This window comes from Fukomys damarensis, unplaced genomic scaffold (genome assembly GCF_012274545.1).
Source record: "Fukomys damarensis isolate Sample0158 unplaced genomic scaffold, DMR_v1.0_HiC HiC_scaffold_38, whole genome shotgun sequence".
Lineage (NCBI taxonomy): Eukaryota > Metazoa > Chordata > Mammalia > Rodentia > Bathyergidae > Fukomys > Fukomys damarensis.
Window position 1 is genome coordinate 22,824,984 of NW_022900950.1, and position 23,407 is coordinate 22,848,390.

At 34.6% G+C, this 23,407-nt stretch overlaps 1 protein-coding gene across 13 annotated transcripts in view; it reads left to right on the forward strand.

The window, feature by feature from the left end:
• The window catches only part of Camk2d (calcium/calmodulin dependent protein kinase II delta), a 352,869-nt gene that overhangs the window by 101,475 nt on the left and 227,987 nt on the right, over positions 1-23,407 (forward strand). For all 13 annotated transcript variants that reach the window (XM_033760056.1, XM_010633832.2, XM_033760058.1 and 10 more), the window contains exon 3: positions 5,045-5,104. In XM_033760056.1, coding sequence (XP_033615947.1) covers positions 5,045-5,104 — 60 coding nt within the window. The remainder of the gene's footprint in view (positions 1-5,044; positions 5,105-23,407) is intronic.

The window sequence follows — 23,407 nt, forward strand, 5'->3', positions numbered from 1 at the left end:
AGGGGGCAAAGGGTGAAGACAGCTCTGGCTACTTCTAGCTGAAGAAGGTCATAGTTGTGATCAGCAGTTAGAGTTACTCTACAGAGGGTCTATCTGAAGGCCTTCAGTAGGTGCCTAGCATTGTCATCTTGGTAGCCACATAACTTCTAAGTCTGGAGAAGACAAAGCCAAAGAAAAATTTAAGAGTGCATAGGCTAAATTATAAGGTCAGCAGGATTGCTATGAATATAGCCCACAAAGACGATAAAAGAGAAGGTCCAGGGGACTTCAGAATCCAACATAGAAGTCATACTGTTTAGTTTAGCAGTTATGAACTGTTTCCAAGGTTGATCTGGTGGATCCCAGTAAAAGAAATCTAGCACAATTGTCATTGGTTCCATTTGTATGACTGCTTAGAGTTTGGCAGCCAAGGATGTAGGATCGTGTTGGGAAGGTTCCTTTATGTCCTGGATCTTATAAACCTTGAGGGACCAGGGCTAAAGTATTGGCTGTTAGCATTCTAGTTTTGGTCTCCAAACATTGTGGAAGCTTTGTCTTGAAATCCAGCAGCCACAGAGGAGGATAGTACCTTGATTTAGATACTCTGACCAATAATCTTGGTGAAAGACCTCCAAAATGATATAGGGGGAAGAGATGTAACTCCCAAACCTGCTAGATATCTGAAAAGTGAGTTTGTGTTCTCTAAAATCGACGAATGAATTCTAGGAACAATGGAGGTTAAGAGTAGGAAAAACTTATTGAGGGAAAGAAAGCTGCTGTCTAAGAGAGACAGAAGGGGAACCAGAAAGTGGGTTGTCCTACATGTAGTTTTAGATAGTTATAAGGGCAGACTATCTATTTGTGAATCTAGATTTAAAGGATACACTAGTAGAGCCTATCTATGCTGTTCTGTTTCTTCATTTAGACATATTCTTCTCAACACTAATAAAACTATATGTATGGAAAATCTTTTCTTAAATTGAATAAAAAAAAGCTGCTACCTGCCACTGTTCTTTGTAGCATATGCCAGTGATGCACAGAATGTAGATTGCTGATCTGGGAGTCCCTAGAACTCCCTTTGGAGATATTCAAGGTCAAAACTATTATTGCCTTTAAAAGAGACATGTAGAAATAAGTGTTGCATCACAAATGCAAAAGAAATACTGAATAAATTTTCCATAAATCAAGAAGTAGAGTTAGTATAGTAGACCTTTCACTTACAAACTTGATTGGTTCTCTCAGGCTGGTTGTAATTCAAGTTGGCTGTAAGTCAGTACAGCTGAGATCTGGATGTTTACCTGGATACCCAAGATAAATAACAAGAAGGAGATGAATCTTTCATTAACTTAAATGACCCAAATAGTTTGTATGTCATATGCCAGGCTTGTTGTAACTTGAGGGTTCACTGTATTGTTAATATTTGTATTTTTCAGCACCATGCACTTACAGGAAGAAAATAATGATAGTAAATTTATATTGAGATTTTCCTTGATGAGGCATTTAAAATAATCACAAGCAGTTCAATCCCTGGTACATAAAAAAATCCCTGATATTAAATTTTAACCTTTGATTATACACTTTGCAACATTCCACAAAGACTAAATGTGAAGTATACATAAAAACCTTTTGTCATTTACCAAAGTTCAGGGGCTATCTCAGAGAGAAAGACTTACGAAGTTGTTTGAGGTGGGAGTTTAAATAGCTGCTTGCTGGTGGAACACCATTTTTATTGGAAAAAATGTTTGAAAAACTAGCTATGCTTATTGAGGCTAAAGTATGTCATAGACATTTTCTTGAAGACAAACTGAGTCTGTCTTCAAGGAAAACAAGAGCAAATGGCAGTATTTATTGCCAATATCTTAATTTAACCTTTCAAACAATTTAGAATTTTAGAAAACATATATCTTCCCTTATGAGCTTCAATAATTTTTACTTCTAGAGATTCTTCTGATGAGATTGGAGGCAATATTAACAAATATTGTTTTTCTGAAATATATTAACAATAGAAAGGACTACATAACTTCCAGAAGCATTGTTTTCCAAATGACTATTGGTCATGTTATAAAATTGTGCCTAAGTTAAAGATTCTTTTAAAGTGTAAGAAAATATGATGTATTTAAATCTAATAGTAAAGTTTTATTATATTGGACAATATATAATATTGAAAATTTATTTGATTTAAATATTAAAGTACTTAGCCTCGTTTAATATGGTTCAAAAAGTTCATTGAAGGTTTGTACTGCATATGGCACCTGATCTTTATGAAACTATCATATGTTAAACTTTGGGGTAAAATGAAAGAATATTAAGCAGGAGATATAACTCAGTGGTAAAGTGCTTGTTCTTTTTTTCCAGCACTGTGGAGAGATAATATTCAGAGTTATTTAAAAAGCATATTAAATTAGTTCTCTTTCCAGCTTTATATCCTTGTGAGGTCACATATTCTTCATACTCTTAATCTAGATTGACCATAAAAGCTAATATGAGAATATAATTATCTCCTAGTATGCTAGACATCAAAAATATTTGTAAAAATGAAAAACAATACCTTTCTTCTCACTATTTTGGAAAATGCACTATTTATCATGAAAATTACATTACTACACTGGAGTCAGAAATCAGCACTTCTCTACCATTAAAGTAAAGATTGGTAGAGGCAGAAATTCACTGAAGGCTAAACTCAAAGGGAAATTCTGATGAGAAGAGTATCCTTGCAAAGTTTAAAAATGTCTCCTCACATACTATAGTTATAGAGGAAAGGAGTAATTATTTAGTGGAGAAACCAACACCTTGAATCAGTACTGAAAGTTAGTATCACTTTTAAGAAGCAGTTAGACAAAAATGTACCTCCAAAAGTGGTAGCATTTCTCTTGCAGAGAAAGCATAGCTTAAATTAAATCATGAAAAAACATTTGGCAAATCCAATATGAGAAAAATTCTCTTAAAAAATAGTACATAAGATCCTAATGAGATAACTGACAGTGTGAAATGGAAAGAAAAGGGCTAAAGGTGTAGGGAAAGTGGGAAGGGTAGAGGAAAGCTAGTAAGGGAAAAGAAAAAAAAATGAGAAAATGAAAAAAATGGAAATAAAGTGTTTGTAAATGGGGAGGAGAGGAGGGGGTGAAGGGAGGGCAGGGACAAGGGGAAAAAATGAGAACCAAGACCTGTCATGTAAAAGTACAAGATCCCAATAATGAATGCAACTGTACTATATACCTTAAATGTATAAATAAACTCAGTAAAATTAAAAAAAAAAATAGACCTGATGAAATTCTTCAAAAACATCAAGGTTATAAAAGACAGGTTGTGGAAATGTTCAAGATTAAAACAAGTTAAAGAGAAATGATAACTAAATGTCATACCTGATCCTAGCCTGAATGCTGCTTGAGAGGGCATTGTGGTGTTAAATTGGAAAACATGGGAATATTGGCAGTAAACTTCTCTATCAATGTTAAATATGCTGAATTTGATACATGGACTATGAGAGTAAGACAATGCTCCAATTCCTAAGTAATACACACTGAGGTTTTAGGGATAAAGGGCCTTGAAATTGGTAAGTTACCTTCAAATGTTATAGAAAAAATTATATTTATATTCATATATGTATATATTTGTGTATACATATATGTAAAATTAAATATGTACACACATTCAGAAACATTTGTGGAGGTTGTACAAAAATGTTTTTTTTGGTTTGATGTGTTTTAATTTTTGTTCATAGATAAGTGAAAGAACATCTTGATTCTATGGACATAGCAAAGTCAAATCTTAATTACCCTTATAAATCAATAATAGACAAAGTTAATACCATATGTTTGGGCTTGTGTTATTGTGGGCTTTTTCTTTTTTTATCATTGGATTTATTGGTACTATTTAGATATACATAATGATAACATTCATTATATGGAATTTGTACCTGTAGATAACGTGCTTGATTCATATTTTTCCTCATTCCCCTCTGCTCCCTTCAACCCTTATTCCCCTTCTTATTTATAAGGGCTTTGTTTTTAATGTTCTTTTTCTTTTTCTTTTCTCTTCCTTTTCTTCTTACTCCTCCCTTGTTCCCCTTCTCATTTGAACATTTTCTTCCTACTTCCCAATATCTGTTATACATTTTAGTCCTTATTTCCACTTTTGATTTCTTGTACCAGAGAAACAGTACAATATTTACACATGTGTGTCCAATTTATTGCACTTAAGAGTACGGCTTCAGGGTGTACCCTTTTACGTATAAATATCTCAAGGTTGTCCTTCTTTATGACAGAGCAGTACTCCATTGTATAAAAAACCAACATCTTTATCCATTCATCAGTTGATGGGCATTTGGGCTGTTTCTAAGATTGAGCCGTTATAAACTTTTGTGCTGTAAATATAGGTATGCCATAATATCACTATGGTATGAAGCTTTAATTCTTTTGGGAAGGTATCAAGAAGGAGAATAGCTGGGTCAAATGGAACCTCTAGTCCTAGGTTTTAGAGGAATCTCCACACTGATTTCCCCAGTGGTTGCATCAGTCTACACTCCCACCAACAGTGGGAAAGCGTTTCTTTTTCCCCACAATCTTACATTAGGAAGCACATCATACACATATGAAGTTCAAACAGGTAAGTGGAGAGTGGTTGTTGGGATAGTCCCTGAATGGGAAACACTTCTCCCCCAGGGTAAACTATAATTATCTTATTTAGCCCTGGGTCCATCAACATTCCAATTTCCAGATATTCATTCTTTGATCTTCATGGATAAGTGTCTGTTGGGTTATTGAAATACCTGTAACAGTATTTACTTATAGTAAAGAGAGAAAAGTATAGTGTAATGAATGCCATTTCCACCATTTCCTCTAGCTCAAGTACAAATCCAGCCCTTCACTCTAGTAAGCATGAAGCCAATAAGAAAAAAATAAATAAAATTAGATCATTAAACTATGTGGTCTTCACCTGAATCCACCTCGAAATGACCATTGTTTAAAAAAAGAGGTTAAGTAAGAACATAAGCTATATGTTATTTTGATATGCTGTTTATTGTCTTTTATTGTTTTATGCTTTATGGTAATTTTTATTTTAACAGATCATCAGAAACTGGAAAGGGAAGCTAGAATCTGCCGTCTTTTGAAACATCCCAATATTGGTGAGGAAGTTTTCATTGCATTTTAAATGTCAATTTAATGTTACATACTATATTTAACCGCAATTAAAATGTTAATTTTAATAAGAATATGTACAACTATTAACAAATATATTCTTTTTGGTCTTGCTTACATTTGATTCTTCACTTTTTTATAGGTTTGTGGTTTGTTTTTTGATGGATTCACTTTTATGCAATCTTTGAACCAGGAATGGAAAATAAAAACTACTGCCATAAATTAATCTTAATTTATGGAAATTAAAATATTATATTGAATCAATAGTGTTATATTTCCTCTTGTGCTGAGAGTTGACTGCATATCTTCCAATGGAAATTGAAAGATTAAATAAATTAAAATTAGGTAATCTGTAGTTATATTAGTTTGAACTTAACTATATATTTGGAGTCTGCTACATTTGCTAATTCAATGTTCCTCTATGGCCTCATGGATCAAATAAAGTTGCAAAAGTAAAAATGAAGCTAGTGTCAAAATTGATTGAAAATATATATAGGTATATTTTTCAAGAAGTAGCAACCCTACATATTCTAACATTTTTAAAAAACACATGGTCATCATTGAATAGTATTTTTATGTGTAATTAAGAGTTATTCATCTGGTGAAGTATGGAGAGACAGAACTTGTGACATTAATTTAGACAGCTAAATTACTTTGCATTAATCCTATAAAAAGTTTACCTTATGTTCATCAGTTCTATTCTAATAGTGAAATGATTTTAGAATTGGAATCCTTCATGAATTATAAAATAACAGGATAGTTTATGAAATTAAAAAAATTGAATATAAGATCAATAGAAGAAAGATGAACAATGAAAAGAAAAAATGTGTAAATTGAGTCTGTGGCAATGACTTATTCTTTAAAAAAAAATGGTTTTGTCCTCCTGTCTCCCTCAGTCTCACTGTCAACCAAAGTAATACTTTTCTTTTCTTTTTCTTTTTCTTTTTTTTTTTTTTTTTTTTTTTTTTTTTTTTTTTGTATCAGGGATTGAACTCAGGACCTTGTGCTTGCCAGGCAGTCACTGTGTTGCTGAGCTAAATCCCCAGACCAACCAAAATATTTCTGATCCAAAAGTAGTGAGAAAAAGGCAACACTGCTTTAGAATTTACAGAAACATTACCGCTGTTAGCTGTCTGAAAGGAATTTTCTGGTTTAGGGAGAGAACAAAACTGAAATGTAAATCTACCTCTCAACAAGTATTTTACCCAGACCTAAATCTGCCTCTTAATGAGAATTTTGCCCTGACCAAAGCCTGATATTTTTGAGTTGGCTGCAAAGTAGGCCCCTTTACCAAGTGTCTTGAAGGTGGTAGTCTTCTCCCTGTATATGATATGTCTGCCCTAATTTATTTTTTATGTAATAGAGACCCCAGTCGTGCTGCATTAGAGCTTGTACTAGTGACCTAATTTTAACTTAATTACCCCTTTAAATGCTGTGCTTCCAGTTACAGTCACATTCTGGGGATTGGACTTTGTGACACTTAAGTTGGATTGTCAACTTGATTGACTGTGAGCCACCTAGGGCATGAATAAAGCACACTCTGGGTATACCTGGGTGGGCCCTGGAGGCAGAGCCTTGGATGCTGCATCTGGTCCCTGGCCCCTTCCCCTTGGGTGCTGTTCACCTGCTCTGCTTCCCAGCTGCCATTACCTGAGCTCCTTTGTTTCACCATGCTCATGCCTCAATGCTTTTTTGCCTTGGAGTTAATCATACATGGTCTGAAACCTCTGAAATCTTGAGCCAAAATAAACCCTTCCCTCTTAAGTTGTGTATGTCTGGTATCTGGGCCCATGAAAGGGAGAAGTGATCAATACTGACTTCAATGTACAGAATTGGTGGGGGGGCAGGCAAAATTCAGTCCCCAGCATTGGCTGAAGAGAAATTACACAGTATGACCTGCTACACTTTGAAAAGTACATCTCTTGCTTGGGGTTAAGACAAAATGAGATCTTTGTTTAGTGAACTTGCATTTCCTGTGCAGAAGGGTTGTTTCTTGTTTGCTTTGTTTTTATCAAGATTCTTCTGTGAAACACAATTGTATAAAGAACTAGCTAGCTTCTTTCATTTCCCCTAGGAGTTTGAAGTCGGATATTCTGAACACTCTCAGCTAGACAAGAACTGTTTTCATTTTGAAACCACAGGAGGAGAAACCTTATCATAAAAAGGGAAAGACATATATGGGGAAAGTTTCAGTTTTGTGAGCTACACAGAATAGGAATACTCTGACACAGTGTGTATTTTCTGTAGGTGTCCATAATGGCCAAATGTAACTTTCTGGTTACCTCACTGAGATATTTTTCCATCTGTTCAGATTTCAGAAGTACAAAAGGAAGTAGAGAAGTACCAAGTCCTTTAAACCCAGTAGGACTCATTTCTACCCACTAGAGAGATTTTCAGTGATTCTGTATTTCAAGCTACATGTATTGTATATAAACGTGGACATAATCTCAAAAATAATATCATGGAAAATGCACCTATCTTATTCACTCAATCAGTAATTCACTGGGGTATAAAAGAAACAAGGTAGACCACATCCTTGCTCAGGGCCTGCACTGCTAAGACAGAGAGTAAACAAAATAGAAGGTATTAGATGGTAATAAATTGAGGGTGGTAAGGAATAGGGAACATTAAGGGATTCTAATTTTAAATCATTGACATTATTAAGAAGATGAAATATGAGTAAAAACCTAAAAGACGGGAGGAAGCAAGTCATTTGTCTCTCTGGTGGAGGGAAAACATACTGCAAGCAAAAGGAAGAAATAGCATATGGAACAGCCCTGAGACAGGGCCATGCCCAGCCAATTCAACTATAGTTTTGTTTTGTTTTTTTTCAACTATAGTCTTTGAAGTTATTGGAAAAGTGAGAATTACTTTTAATTTTATTCTAAATATTTTAATTGGTGAGTTGAATTGATGTATTTCCAAGTAATGACATTGTTTATATTTACTCATATAAAAACAATGATTTAAAAACAACCTCAGTAATGGTAATTGTCATAAAATAGTAAGCAACAACCAATAAATGATGCCATAAATGCCGCATGAGCACTGCAGTGCGAAGACAAGTAGTGTAGTGAGCAGAGCACTGTGTTCCTGTTGGGCTTGTTACGTTGGTTCACAGCAGTGTGTGGGTCACTAGCACTTACTGCTGAATCACACCACATAGTAAACACAACCTTTCATTCTGATTCCCTGAAATGAATAATGTGATAGCTATGAAATAGAAGACTCTTAACCTCTTTCCTTTTCCTCTATTTTATTATTTACTGTTACTGTATTACTTCCTCTATTTTAGTTTATTTTTTAAAGAGCAATCAAAGAAGCACATTTTATTCAGTATCCTTTATGTAATTCCTCTATTTTATTTTTAAAGATTTGTTAGAATATCTCAAGGAAAAAGATACTATTTTGGACAATTTTTTCCTTTGTGAAAATTTGCTTATTTCATGTTTATGTGCCAGTCTTTTGGCATATAATTAATAATCTTGAGAACTTATAGCAAGTAAATGGTTTCTGTCATGAAACACATTTTTAAACTAACAAAAGTAGTAATTAATGTACCTTTTTTCAATGCTATTTTAAATTTTTTTCTGATCTTAAAAGTGATATATGCTGTTAGTGGAAACTTTGGAAAATATACCATGAGGTATGGAGAAGAAACCAGAGGGCACAGTTTGTAACATTTATTTATTTATGTATTTACGTATTTATGTATTTATTTATTTATTTTTGGTACCGGGGATTGAACTCGGGTTCTTGTGCTTGCAAGGCAGGCCACCGAACCGCTGAGCTAAATCCCCGGCCCCTGTAACATTTATTTTACACATTTTTTATCTTTTTATAATAAATTTGATTGAGAGAGATGTTAATTTTCAGCATTTTCTTGTGTACATTTTCTTGTCCCTTATTATATATCATGAAAATGGTCTCACTTAACCAAATTTCTTGTGGGTGTAACAATTGCTGTGGAATTTGGGCTGTGCAGACTGACAGTCAAGATGTCATTGAGATATAATATCTCTCTTTCTAATGCTGCTATCCTCCTGTGTAAACCAATATCATAATGATTAATTCTATACATATAATTGAAGTAGGATAACTTAATACCAGACCAGGTGGCTACTGTCAAAAAGAATCAAAGCCAGATACTAGTTAAAAGTGCCAAAGATAGATTTTATTTAGAATTATTGCAATAGCAGATGAATAGAGTTTTATTCCAGATGTACTGAGGTCTTAGATACATCAGGGATCAGGGAGAGGAACTTGAACACTTAGCAGAGGTGAGCAGTGACTTACATACTGGATTTACTCTGACTCTTATAGGAAGATCTAAAGTCTAGGAAGCCCAAGGATGAGGCTGGGTAAAAAGGGGACATTGTCTAAAGTTTGTTCACTACAAAGTGGCTTTCAGGTAAGATGTAATTGTAGAGGTCACATTTAAACTAATATCTAAACAAGGGTAGACCCTATCATGAAAAACCCCAGGGACAAAGTGTTTCCAGCAGAGAGAGCTTCCTTGTTAGGAAATATGGGAGGCCAGTGGACAGTCTGTCATAGGGCGAGGAGAGTGACGGTGACTGAGCAGGCCAGACCGGTGTGCAATCACATGTGCTTTCACAACCGAGGACAGGTACTTTGGGCCTCCTATTAAATGCAATGAGAAACCAGTAGAAGGCTTTTAAGCAAGAGTGTGTCCTAATCTGATTGGTGGGGTCTGCTCTGTGTACAGGGTCAAGCATGATAGTGTTGAGTTGGTATGTCATAGCCTTGTGTGTATTATCTTAGTACTCCTCAGCCACATCCTCTTGGGTAAAAGTAGCTCTGGGATGGTTCCCTCCTGGGTGTAGTCTACACAGTTGATGAAGGGCTTGCTTCTTCAGCTATGTCCTTTGGCTCAACATATTTGAGAGGATAGGCCACTTCCCAAGCAGGTCTATATTTTCTGCTCTAGTCTATTGTTTGAACCCCAAGCTAGCAATAGTAGAGCTAACATTAAGGTATTGAAATAGTATGGAGAGCACTATATCATGTTTTACTTAATTTGTTAGTTTTTTTATTATTGTGTTGATCTTTTAATAAAAAAATTTTTCCTTGAGATATAAACAAATGTGCTTATATCAGCTCAGAAATATTGAGCGGTATGTCAACATATCTATTAAATAAAGGAACTCTTTCAGATATTGAAGTAGAATATTTGAGGTAATAGCTACATTGTTCTCAAAATTGTATTTGAACTGCTTTTAGTTGCCCTTGGCCTTTTTTATTATAAGCATTATTTATTTTTATTTATTTTTTCCCAGTACCGGGGATTGAACTCGGGTCCTTGTGCTCGCAAGGCAGGCCACCGAACCGCTGAGCTAAATCCCTGGCCCCATTATAAGCATTATTTTGAAGAAATTTGTTGAAATCTTTGTTGAAGCCCAAATAACTAAAAACAGTAAAGAGCAGCTAGAAAAACAGGAAAAAATACTCATTTAGTCCAATTGTATTAATCTGGAAACAACTGTGTCAGGAAAGGAAAAGAAAAAATAATAAGAATTTTCATCTGCCTCACCCAATATTGCAAGCGAGCACTACTTGAGACAACCATGCTAATAGCAAGATATTAAATTCAGTAGCACAGCTATCGTGCTCTCTGAAGACTTTTACCTACACTCTGTGTAGACTGTAGAAAGACTAAGGGAATTGTTTGAAAGTGTGAAGAAATATTTATTTTTGTAGATTAGCACTACCTTTGAAAGGTAAGTCTTGGCTGATGTGGCTCTCTGAACTTCAGTGGCTAAGGAGCTAAAGAATAGGACATGTGGCTTTTTCAGTGGAGTCTCCAGAACCCCAAGCCCAAAGATTTAAGCTCCTTGAGAGCACATTGTAACTCAAAGATTATCTCCTTCCTCCCTTTCTTCTAGGTACTATCTGCATATATGCACTCTCGCTTATACATTGGTATGGTGTAGAATAGGAAACAGAAGACCTAGTAGTGCTAAAAAACTCTGTGGACTCAGGCCTCCAGTTTATTCTGCTTCCAACTGTGGTCTGATCTGTGAACTCTATGTCCTGTCTAACCACAAAGTTCCAGTTCTTCTTTTTGGAAAGCACAGACATATTTACCTTTTTATTTCTATTTAAGAATCACAAGAGATCATTAGATAATGCATCTTCCTTGGGTGAGAAATTAATATACTTTGGAAGATAATTAAATTCAATAAATAGTTGAATGAATTATAATGGGGCACTATTCTCTAAATAATAACCAGTTGTCCTTTTTTTAACATTTAGTAGTTTTACCTCAAAGATGTAGGATGTTTACCAACAGGAGAACACTAGGTTTTAGAAAATTTTATGTATCATGTATATATTACATGTGATATGTGTTTTTATATTGTATTTATTCATAGTATATGATTCTAATACAGCATATATTAAAGATAATTTTTCAAAATTAATACTGCAGTCACAGACCTCATATATTATTTAGTTCAAGCTCTACTTTTTTTAATACTCGAAGAAACTAAAATTTTCTGAATCTATCTGTATGACTTTCCAGAGTCATAAATATTTAATAACATTGCCAGTCCTATGTTCTTGTTATCTCTACAAAGAGATAATGTTATGTATAGAAACTAACTTGAACAAGATTGAAAAGGTGCTGGTGTTTTTATTTCTTTTCAAAGGAAAATTTAGAGGTTGTGTTTTGGCTCTTATCAGTTCCTCTCACGTAAGATAGGCATTGTGTTAAAAGATTCTAACACTGACATAAGCCTAAGACAGGAATATTATGTGTCAGAAGCTGCTCTGCCCATGAAGGTTTTATTGTTTGACATATATAACAGTACGTGAATTCTGTTTGTATATATTATATAAAACTTTCCTTTCTCTAAAGGTATATTTTTCATGCCTATGAGGGGATAATAATATTTAAGACTATATAAGTTGTTTTTCCTAAAATGTAAAACTGTAAGGATGCTTAGGAATGATCTAAGATGTTCTATAGATAAAAATTGGAGATTTCTAATCTCCAGACACATAATTCTGCCTTTTCCCTGATCTTGAAGGTGTATGAAGTCATAGTACAAAAGTAGTATTTTAATCAGAACTTAGACCTTCATAGTCTTTGCAAAATACTATTCCTCAAAAATTTTCATAAGAAAAAAATAATCATTTTTGTTTATTTTCTCTTCCAATGACTGTATCCAATCAATCAATACACTTTGCCTTTTAATTTTACCCTGCATGCAGTCATCTTTGGTGTTCTCTGGTTCAGTGTAATCACATTGCATATATTTAAACACAATGGCTATCACACTGAAATATGCTTTGTAATTACTTACCGTAGAGTAAGTTACATAATATATCTATGTGCTACAATACTCCAGTTTTTGAACCTTTTGAGAGAAAGTCATATAGGAAAGGAAAACTGTAGGTAAATGGTAATTGATCTGGTAAAGACAAAGTTAATGGTTTTATGAGTGACCGTTGAAAGTCTTTTTTTCCCCCTGTGGTGTGACAAATTCAACAACATTCCAAGAGACTAACACTTGCAGTTTTATTCTATGATATCTCCCTTTATTGTTAATTATGCCTAATATTTACATTTACTAACATTATGCCTAAGATTGCTAATTAACCAAGAATTAGCAATTTTTTTATCATTGCTAAACTTCTTTCTCTGGTGACTCTCCAGCAGATAAAAGTTAATTTAACACCATTCTTTATAAAAAGCAAAGTACTCTTGTGTTCATTTTTAATTAATAAATCAAGTAAAATCTCAAGCCTGGAAAATTTGCACAGTTTAACCAAGGGTAGGAGGTGGTAGAATTGGAATTCAAACCTGTGTGTTCCAGCATCACAACCAGACCTCTTCAACACTGCTCATACCTCTTTATCTTAATTATTTAGTACAGAGGCTAACTTACTTCCTAGAATATATTACTGTCTGAAAAACTGATTTTTACCTCCATTTAACAAATAAGAACTGCACAAAGAGGTCCCCCCCCCCCGGCGAATACAGATTTTCAAAAATTCTCATTACTTATTACTTTTCTTTCTTCCTTTGTTCATTGTGGCAACAGTGTTGTACCCTTTAGAATTCATGTTGACAGTTCAACTCATCATCTTTTTAAGTTGGAAACTTAAGTAGAACTTTTATATAAATATATAAATTGTGTATTCAAGGTAGTATTCTATATCTCATTCATTAGTGAATTTGGGTCTAAGTCCATCATTGTTTCTTTTGAAATAAAGTATATTTTCATATTGTAATGAATAAGTCAATCACTGTGTTATATTATAAATAGTTGGATTTGTATATGAAATTCTGGAGACAAATGGTCTTTATCTTTTACAAATGGATAGTCCTTGTTTAGACTTACTGGATAGTAAACTCCAATCTCTTGAAGAATTTTATTTATTTTACTATTTGTCCTGATTTGTTCCAAATCTTTTTTATTTCTGTCTTACCTCTTATAGTACCTTCAGGGGAGAATCCCCTAACAATATATTGGAAGTTTATGGTAGTTTCTTGGACTAAGAATTATACCCTAAACTGAAATTCAAAAGGAAAATATTTTCAAACATTATTTACACCTATTTGTGTATTTATTTTGCTGGCTTTGAGTTTTGAAGAATTCATATCCACTCCACCATGAACAATTAGAATGACTTATGTAGCCAGAAATCCTGAAGAATGCCAAGGAACTTTTAATCACTTAAAAAGTATGGCTCTTTTGTCTTTCTTCAAGTAGCATTGATCATTAAAAGAAGTTTAACTTGTGGTAAGCTGTTGCAGTAAGATTTGAAGATGAGCTTAATTAAAACCAATAATTAATGAAAAGAAAAAACTATTAGATTGGAATTCCAATGAACTTCAATTCTAGAATTAATAATAAGACCATTGTGATATCAAGTACTGGTCTAAGTGCTTTCCATCCATTCAGTCTTTTAATTGCAAAAGCAATATATATATAATTTTTGTCTCCCTTTTGCAGATAATGAATCCAAAGCCTAGAAAAGTTTATCAGTTTAACCAAGGTCAAGCATTAGGAAGTGGTAAGATTGGAATTCAAACCTGCATATTCTGACATCACGACCAATGCTCTTCAACATTGCCCTACATTGCACCTCGATGCTATATCACTTAGGATTAATAGACTATTCTTTCATAAACAGAGAGAGGAAACTGAAAATATTATGGAAGATGGAGTAATATAATAGTAATCCTTGATTAGAAATGTTATCTAATTTTACTAATTATCTTTAATCCTTATACCAGAAGGAAATATTCACATGAGATTATTATTCAAACACATGATAAATGAAGATTTTATAAACTAATTATATTTAATGGTGTTTAGTATCTTGGTGAAAAGTGTGTCCTGGTATTTAAGTGGTCATATTTGAGCCTCAATTATTTACTTACTCTGCAAGACAGGGTTTTAGCCATATGCTAAGAAGAAAATTTCTATAGCCTACAAGTTATTGACCAAAGAAGATGGCAATAATTTTTATGAGCACATTATTTTGAATTATAGAGTATCTCACCTTTTGTCTGTTAAGAAAATGAATGACTCTACTTAAAATACCTATGTGAATCCTGCATTAAATAATAGTTCCTTTTAAAATTTTGCATTTATTTATTTATTTTATTTATTTATGGTTCTGGGGATTGAACTCAGGACCACATGCTTGCATGGTAGAACTACTGAGCTAAATCCCCAGCCCTCCATAGTTATATTTTTAAGTATCAGTGTTTTCATATGTTCAGGTGAATTTGTTGATCATTTCTAAAAACAAACTGTGCTTTAATCTTGCGTATTTCTCATTAAGATCAAAACTCATAGGGGCCGGGGATTTAGCTCAGCGGTTCAGTGGCCTGCCTCGCAAGCAGAAGGACCCAAGTTCGATCCCCACTACCACACACACACACACACACACACACACACACAGATCAAAACTCTTAAATTGGTGAAACTCAGGTTCAGATTTTCACTAGCTGTAAAAATGTTTCCTAAAATTGTTTGAAAAATGTAATGAAAGAATTATACTAAATTAATTTTTTCCCATCTTTACTTTTTTTTCATTATTTAGATAGTTATTACTGCATTTCCTAGACCAAGACCAAAAGCTGTTAAAGCCATAAGCCATCAAGTTGGGCTCTCAAGGGATCTTTTGAACAAGCAAGATAATGAGTGCAGAAACTCCCCTGCCTATGAGTTGGCATTTCTAGTGTATCTTTTCTATCAGAGTAAAGTTCACTTCCTACTGGTCCCTCATGTTTTGCATAAATTCTATTCATTCATTCATTCATCCATTGGAAATAAGTATGGAGGTTTCTCAATGAACTAAAGTTGGAAATTCCATCTACTGTATTCCCCTTCAAAATATCTTCCCCAAAGTGAGAGACATCATACTACAATGATGCATTTATTTGCACATTTGTAGTAGTGCAATTCATAATAGCTTATCTTTTTTGAACTCAGTCATTCTAATTTGCACATTTGCTGCCTGAATTGCATGTGGAATACTTCACAGATCTATAGAAAGTGTGAAAGTGTGTATTTGAGTTATCTACATGTATCAGATATTGAAATGAAATTGGCTAGGCCCATCTAGAAGTATGAGAGTAGTAAGGTGCCATACAAATGGTGAGAAATGTTTACTTATAAATATAGTGAAAGTTTTCTAAGAGTAATGATCACAATAAATTTTTAGATGAGTAAAAAGAAGTTATGTTCAGGGTTAAAATGTTTGGAGGTATATAAGAAAAGCAATATTGATTGAATTTATTGGTTTTAGAAAGGGTTGCCTCAATCCCTCTTGCCTCAGCCTCCTTAGTAGCTTGGACTACAGGCATGTGTCACCACACCTAGCTATAAGTTTTACTACCAAGCTTAATTTTATTGGAGCTACAATGAAGTTAGTACTTTGAAAATCATTTATTTTTCTGCCAGTTAACATCAATTAAACAGTTTTTCATATAAAGGCTGGTAGTATAAATACACATTTAAGATTATTTGATAGGAATTTTCCAAGAGTTCTGATGAAACATGTTTTTCAAATATCATTCTCATATGTACTGATTATTCCAGTGACTTTTTTTTTTTTTTCCTTCCAGTACTGGAGATTGAGCTCAGGACCTTGTGCTCACCAGGCATGTGTAGCACCAGTGAGCTAAATCTCCAGCCCTCCTAGTGACCTTTCATTTATTTTTACCCTTTTATAAACCTGCCCTTCAAACTTCAGTTACCTCTCCTGGTCACTCTCTAAGAACATAATAGGGATAAGAGAAAGGAGAGACTTTCTTTTTTGCAGAAAACTAGAGAAATTGTTGATTTAAAGTAATTGTTTTCAATTTAAAGTAATTGTCTCTTCCTCCTGGAGACATTTGGCAATATGTGCAGACATTTGTTATTGTCATAATTGGGAGTGCCCTTCTGGTGTCTTTTGGGTAGAGGCTAGGGATGTCACTAAGCATGCTACAGTGCACAGGCAGCATCTCAGTCTTTTGTTGTAGTTCTTGTTCTCATTGAGTTTATTGGTACATTTTAGGTATACTGTACAGATGTGTTTTTTCTATAAAATGGAATACTACTCAGCCATAAAGAATGAGAAATTAGAATCATTCATAGGAAAATGGATACATATTAAAGATATACTCCTAAGTGAAATAAATAAGTCACACATGTATAAATACTGAATAGTTTCTCTGGTGTGAAAAAATATAATGCTACATACGAACCTAATGATATAATTGACAATGTGAAATAGGAAGAAAAGGGCTAAAAGTATAGGAGAAATACGAAGGGTAGGGTAAAAGTAATATGGGAACAGAAAAAAAAAACATGAGAAAATGAAAAAATGGAAATAAAGTATTTGTAAATAGAGAAGGAAGGAGTGGGTGAAGGGAAAGCAGAAATAAGGGCAAAAAATGAGAACCAAGACCTGTCATGTAAAGGTATAAGATCCCAATGATGAATCAAGCTTTTGAACATATGGACTTAATAGACATCTATAGAGTGTTCCACCCCACAAAATCAGAATATACATTCTTTTTGGCCCCACATGAGTCATTCTCCAAGATAGACCACATAGTAGCTCATAGAACAGGTTTGAATAAATGCAAAGGAATCAAAGTTATCCCCTTGTATATTATCAGATCATAGTGCAATCAAGCTGGAGATCAATAGCATAAGAAACCACAGGAACTTCACAAACACATGGGAATTGAACAACACTCTCCTGAACAAGGAATGGGTCACAGAGGAAATTGAAGAAGAAATTAGACAGTTTTTACAAATAAATGATAATGTCAGTACAACATACAGGAATCTGTGGGACACAATAAAAGCAGTTCTATGTGGAAAATTCATAGCAGTGAATGCCCACACTAGAAAAACAGAGTGAGCTCAAATGAACAACCTAATGATAAATCTTAGACTCCATCTTAAATCATGTGTCTAAAAAGCCATATGCTAAGGGAGAGAAACCCTGATTTAAAATTGGAGCTAACCTATACCTTTTGTAGTATAGCTCTGGACCCATGCAATTTTCTTATATTAAAAAAAAATCCATTTCCTTAAAATAAAGTACAAGTCTAGTGACGAGAATAGGCTTTTTTTAAAAACGATTTGTAAGTATCTAATTAAATTGAAGCCTAGAAACTGAACTATAAGAAATCAAGGGAGTAAAAGCTAGTGCTGTCATACTCTAATTACAGTCCTTTCCTCAAAACAAATTTTATTAGACAAACTTGACAACCCTGATTCCTTACTTCACACACTAAAGGGTAGTGAAAGTTCTTTAAATAAAATATTTATTTAGTCTTTTAACTGATTTTGACAGATCTTCTCTCTGATTAGTTTGAATCAGTTACATGTCACTGTGATGTAACAGTTGCAAAGCATCTCAAAAAAAGGATAAAAACATCTGAAAAGTTTGTTGAAAGTTTTTTCTGTGAACTAGAAAATACTATTTTTGAGACTATAAATTGGCTGGGCATTTTTGATGCATATTTTTGGTATTAATGTTTAAATATTTTGTTTTTAACTTTATATTTTTATTAGTACATATTTGTCATATATATTGATCACATTCATCATAGAGAATTTGTACCTGTACCTAATATATCTTTTTTTTTTTTATATACTGGGGATCAAACTTAGGACTTTGTGCTGGTGAGGCAGGTGGCAGAACCACTGAGCTAAATCACAGGCCCCTAATATATCTATTTTTAAAAATTAATTTTATTGTTAAATTTTAGGTATGTAATATAATGACATTCATCATTGGAAATTTGTACCTTTATGTAATCTATCTTGGTTCTTATTTTATTTTATTTTTTTAGGGAAATTTTTAGTGTTTAAATGGTGAAGCGACAATATCCAATTTATTTATTCCTTTTTTGGCAGTTCTGGGGATGGGCCCAGAGCCTTAATCATATTAGGCACCTGCTGTATCACTAAGCTACATCCCCAGCATTTTTAAATTTTATTTTGAGACAGGGTCTCACTAAGTTTCCCAAGTTGTCCTAGAACTTGCAATTCTCCTTCCTCAGACTCTCAAGTAGCTGAGGTTATAGGGATGTGCAACTGTGCCTACATGAGAGTATCTAATTTTCCTGGGAGCCCTCTGGCTGTTGAAAGTCTAATCATGTATTCCCTCTGCTCAGAAAGTTATCAGTGGTTTTCCATTGTACTCAGAGGACAAGCCAAAGTCCTCCCAAGGCTTGAAAGGCCTTGCACAATGAAAATCCTCCCCTCTCCTTTGCTTTCCTGAGCTACTCTTAGCTGCACTCCTGTCCTCATCAGTTGTAGCACTCCAGGAGCCCCAGGACTCTAATTCCTGGTATTTTGCTGGTAGGGCATGGCTGAAGTTCTTTCCAGGGTCACTACTAGTCCCCCAGCAGGAGGCATGCTGGCTCACTGACTTAGGCCTCAGATGTACCCTGCCCATCAGGAGGAGAGCCCTCCCCTGACAGCAAAATATGAGATAGGGCTTCCCTCCCCAAGCCGAGCGCAGCACTGCCCATTACCTAGCCTTGTTTCTTTTCTTCTTTGCTCATTTGTCATATTGTTTTATAGTTATTTGTTGATTTGATTATTTTCTTTCCATTGACATATAGAACTCCTTCCTAAAGGCAGGAAACTTGGTTGTGTACTTTCATACCTGAAACAGAGCCTGGTATGGAGGCAGTGCTTCATGCATAACCTTACAGGAATTAGGTATTCATACACTTAATTTTATTAAGAAATGGGTGTGTTTAATTTTATTAAGCTCAGGTTTAGATAACTGGAAAGGAAATAAACACTTCCATTAATATAATGTTAAGAAGGCATATGTATTTTGATTCATGACTCAGCTGTTTTATTCAAGCACAAGATTCATCTTCATACATTTGTTTTCCTTGTAGCTAAAATGAATTATCAGTGGCCCCGGGTGACTCCATCTAATCAAAGACACAAGCAGGAGTGCCAAAGCTTGGCTTCTGCCTGGAGCGCAGCACAAGCTTCTGAAGTCAGTGTGCCTCCGTTCGCTATTTGGCTTTCCCAAGTCCCACTTATCTTCTCCTCTGAAGTTCCCACCCCACTCACTGGAATCTTAACCAAGACCCTTTTGGTGATCTTTGGCCACTCAGGAGAATTTGAGTCCTTCTTATCAGGATAGTCAGGGACTCTCGCCTCTCATCTGGGAGACATCTAAAATAATTTCTTCACTTTCAAGAGGAGCATTTCAGCAGTACCCCAGAAAGCAGAACTGTACTGTCAATAAAAGTCTCCTGAGATTTGACCTGTATGTAACCTAGATTAGTTTTGTTGTCATTTGGCAGATTTGCTGCCATCCATGCCAAGAGTCTAGTAGGATGTTATTTTTTTTTTCTATTTATTCTGATTTTTTGAATTCTTTTTTCTTTTTTAACCCATTCCTTCTCCATCTCTCCCCAGATACCCCAAGTATCCCAGGGTCTGTACCCCTTATGAAATTGAAGTTAGAATGGCTTTAGTTGAGAGCTTGCCTTTGTTAATAACTGAAATCCATTCAGACACATCGACAGAGTTGGAATGAAATAATTTTGATGTATTGGAAGATCCACCTTTATTTTCAAATGTCTCACAATTATTCCTCTTGTCTGTTAGACCTATTTTTTCTGGTAAAGCTGACTTGGATCACTTTATATACACTGCCCAGTTTAATCATCAAGAAGTTTTGTGATTCCTGGGTGTGGTAGCCCATGGCTGTAATCCCAGCACTGGGGAGGCTGAAGCAGGAGGATCGCTGTGAGTTTGAAACCAGCCTGGGCTACATAGTGAGTTCCAGGTCAGTCTCAACTATGTAGTGAGACCCCGTCTGAAATACAAAACAAAACTAAACAAAACAAAACAAAAAAAAAATGAAGCTTTGTGATTAATGCTGAGGAATCTAATATTACTCAAGGATAAAGGGTGATACAACTTTGAACATATTGGCCTTTATAGATATAATAGAAGCTTCTCTAAGCAAGGGAAATGAGCAAATTAGCAAGGCACAGCCAAACCTATCAGGTTCTCAAGACAGTCAGTGGAAGGGTAAGTTGATGGCTTCTATTGCTAAGTGTGGTAGACACTGACTCACACTTACTCATATGTAGAGATCTATTGCAAGATCCTGAAAATGGAGCACAGTGCCTACTCTGTGTTGTCCTTGTAGCAGAATTCCTTGGCCTCCAAAGACCATCAACACAATTCTAGACCTGTTCTTACTGCTGGTCACTGACACTGCTGTCTTGGCTCTTGTTGGAATTGTTCTTCCAGGGCTCTGGGGACATTTACTCTGCACACTGAAGTTTTAGTTTGTGAGCACCAACACTTGACCTCACAAAGAGCCTTGTTTGTCACCTGAGCCTATCACATGGCTTCTGGCGTTGCTCTTTCACTTTCCTGACTGACCATACTGGTGCCTCTTCCTCACTGGACTTTTCTACCCTGTTTGCCTCATATCCTAAAAGAAAATATCATCTCTTCCTGTTGAAATGACACATTCTAACACTTATTTGAAAGGATATAGACTGAAGAAATAACAATGTGACTGATCATCTAGGAAAGATTTTCACTTTATGGAGCTACTTATTTGGTACTTTGATTCATCTCTAATCCTTGTATTACACTACAGAAATAATTCTTGCTATTCCCTTGTTAGATATCTACTTTTAAATATTTCTGTTATATCTTGTTTTTATTTTTAAATTGTAGTGTCTCTCTTTTGCTGCACAGGTATATTTTAACCTAGTCTCAGTGTTCATTTCACAAACCCGGGGATGTAATGATCACTAAGAGTGGATGGTAGTATAGCCTAGCATAAATTGTATCATAATGTAAATGAGACAGTGTTAATGAGTTGCTAGTACCAAATTAATTGCCTTAATATGCTTCTACTATTATCATAGATGCTGGACACATTTCTTTTTTGGAACTGGGAATTGAACTCAGAACACTGCACTTGCCAGGCAGGCATGGCACCACTAAGTTACATCCCCAGCTCTGGACACATTTCATTTGTGCAGATACTACCATTCTTTTTTGAAAAATACCTTGGAATGCATGGATATAGTTTGTATGTTTTAATATCACATGCCATTGAACTTTTTATATTAATGAGTGACCTGATAACTGCAGGACTTGAAGGGTTAGTGGCTGAGTAAAGAAATGATGAACTAGAAAATGAAAAAAATAAATTGAAATCAATGATATTTGCAGCCATGGGATAGAGGTGAATGGAGGTTCTGATAATGTTGAAAGACACCTCATTTTCTACAGCCCTATAAAGGAGGGGTTTTGGACTCTTCCTACCATCCCTCCATCTTCAACCCACTTTAAGATGATAGCCATTTTGTAATAAAATGACCCTGTGGAGCCAAATGGGAATGGGAATCATAATAAATAATCCATTATTCAGTGAAGTTTAAAACCTGGATTTGTAGCTAGGCATGATGGTGCATTTCTATAATGCCAGCACTAAGAGGGCTGAAGCAGGAGGATTGTCTGGAATTTTAAGCCATTCTGGGCTACATAGTGAGCTCAAGGATAGTCTTATCTATAGAGCAAGACCCTGTCTCAAAAAAGAAAAACAAAAAAGCCAAAACAAAACAAAACATTCTTAAAAAAAAAAAAAAAAAAAAAAAAAAAAAAAAAAAAAAAAAATTTTTTTTTTTTTTTTTTTTTTTTTTTTTTTTTTTTGGTGCTGGGGGTCGAACTCAGGTCCTTGTGCTTGTGAGGCAGGTGGAATCACTGAGCTAAATCCCAGGCCTTCTTGATGTATTTGAAATGCAGTAATCTTGGGTAAAATATAGTTGGATTGAGGTGGACTTTGGGGTCCAAGCCTTTATTCCTAGGTACTAATTTCCATTGGTCCCATTGCATGTCCTTGGTTTCACTGGCACAGTTTGGCTAGAGTGTACTGTAGGAATCCATCATTTATTTACTTTTGTCTATTTGCTGTTCATACATTTTTTAATTTATTTTTTTGTTTTTTTTCTTTTTATTGAGTTTATTGGTACAATCTAGGTATACAATACAGTTACACTCATCATTGGGATTCTGTACCTTTACATAATAGGTCTTGATTCTCATTTTTTCCCCTTGTCCCTGCCCTCCCTTCACCCCTTCCACCCCTCCCCATTTACAAACACTTTATTTCCATTTTTCAGTTTCTCATATTTTTTTCCTCTCCCTTATTACCTTTCCCCCAACCTTCCCACATTCCCTACACGTTTAGCCCTTTACTTCCTATTTCACATTATTAATTATTTCATTAGGATCCTGTGTACTATTATAGTTTTTCACACCAAAGAAACTATTCGGTATTTCAGTTAAAGAAATCTCTGTATGAACATTAAAAATAGGGAATCCTAAAATAAAACTAAAAAGGAAAGTAAAAGAGAAAAGGCAATGATGAAACATTAAAATAATCCTTAATTCCTGAGATGAAAATGGTCCCTGAACATATTTAAATTGCTTCTTGCTCTTATAGTCTTATTCTTTTTTTTCATTATTTAGAGAATACTTTATTAGTTTCTGTAATCAAACTCACATAGATATGACCTTACATATTTAGTACGATGTGTTACCCCTGTATACATGGAAAAAAGTTAAAAATAAAAATGAAAAAAATTAACATTTCTAGACCAATATGGCTGTCCATTTCTGTACAATGCCAACTCAACACAGTAAATTGGGATGACTTTTTTCAAAGTCCGCAGCACCGTTAAAGTTTCCCAAAATTCAATTTATATATATATATAAATATATATATATAAAAAGACT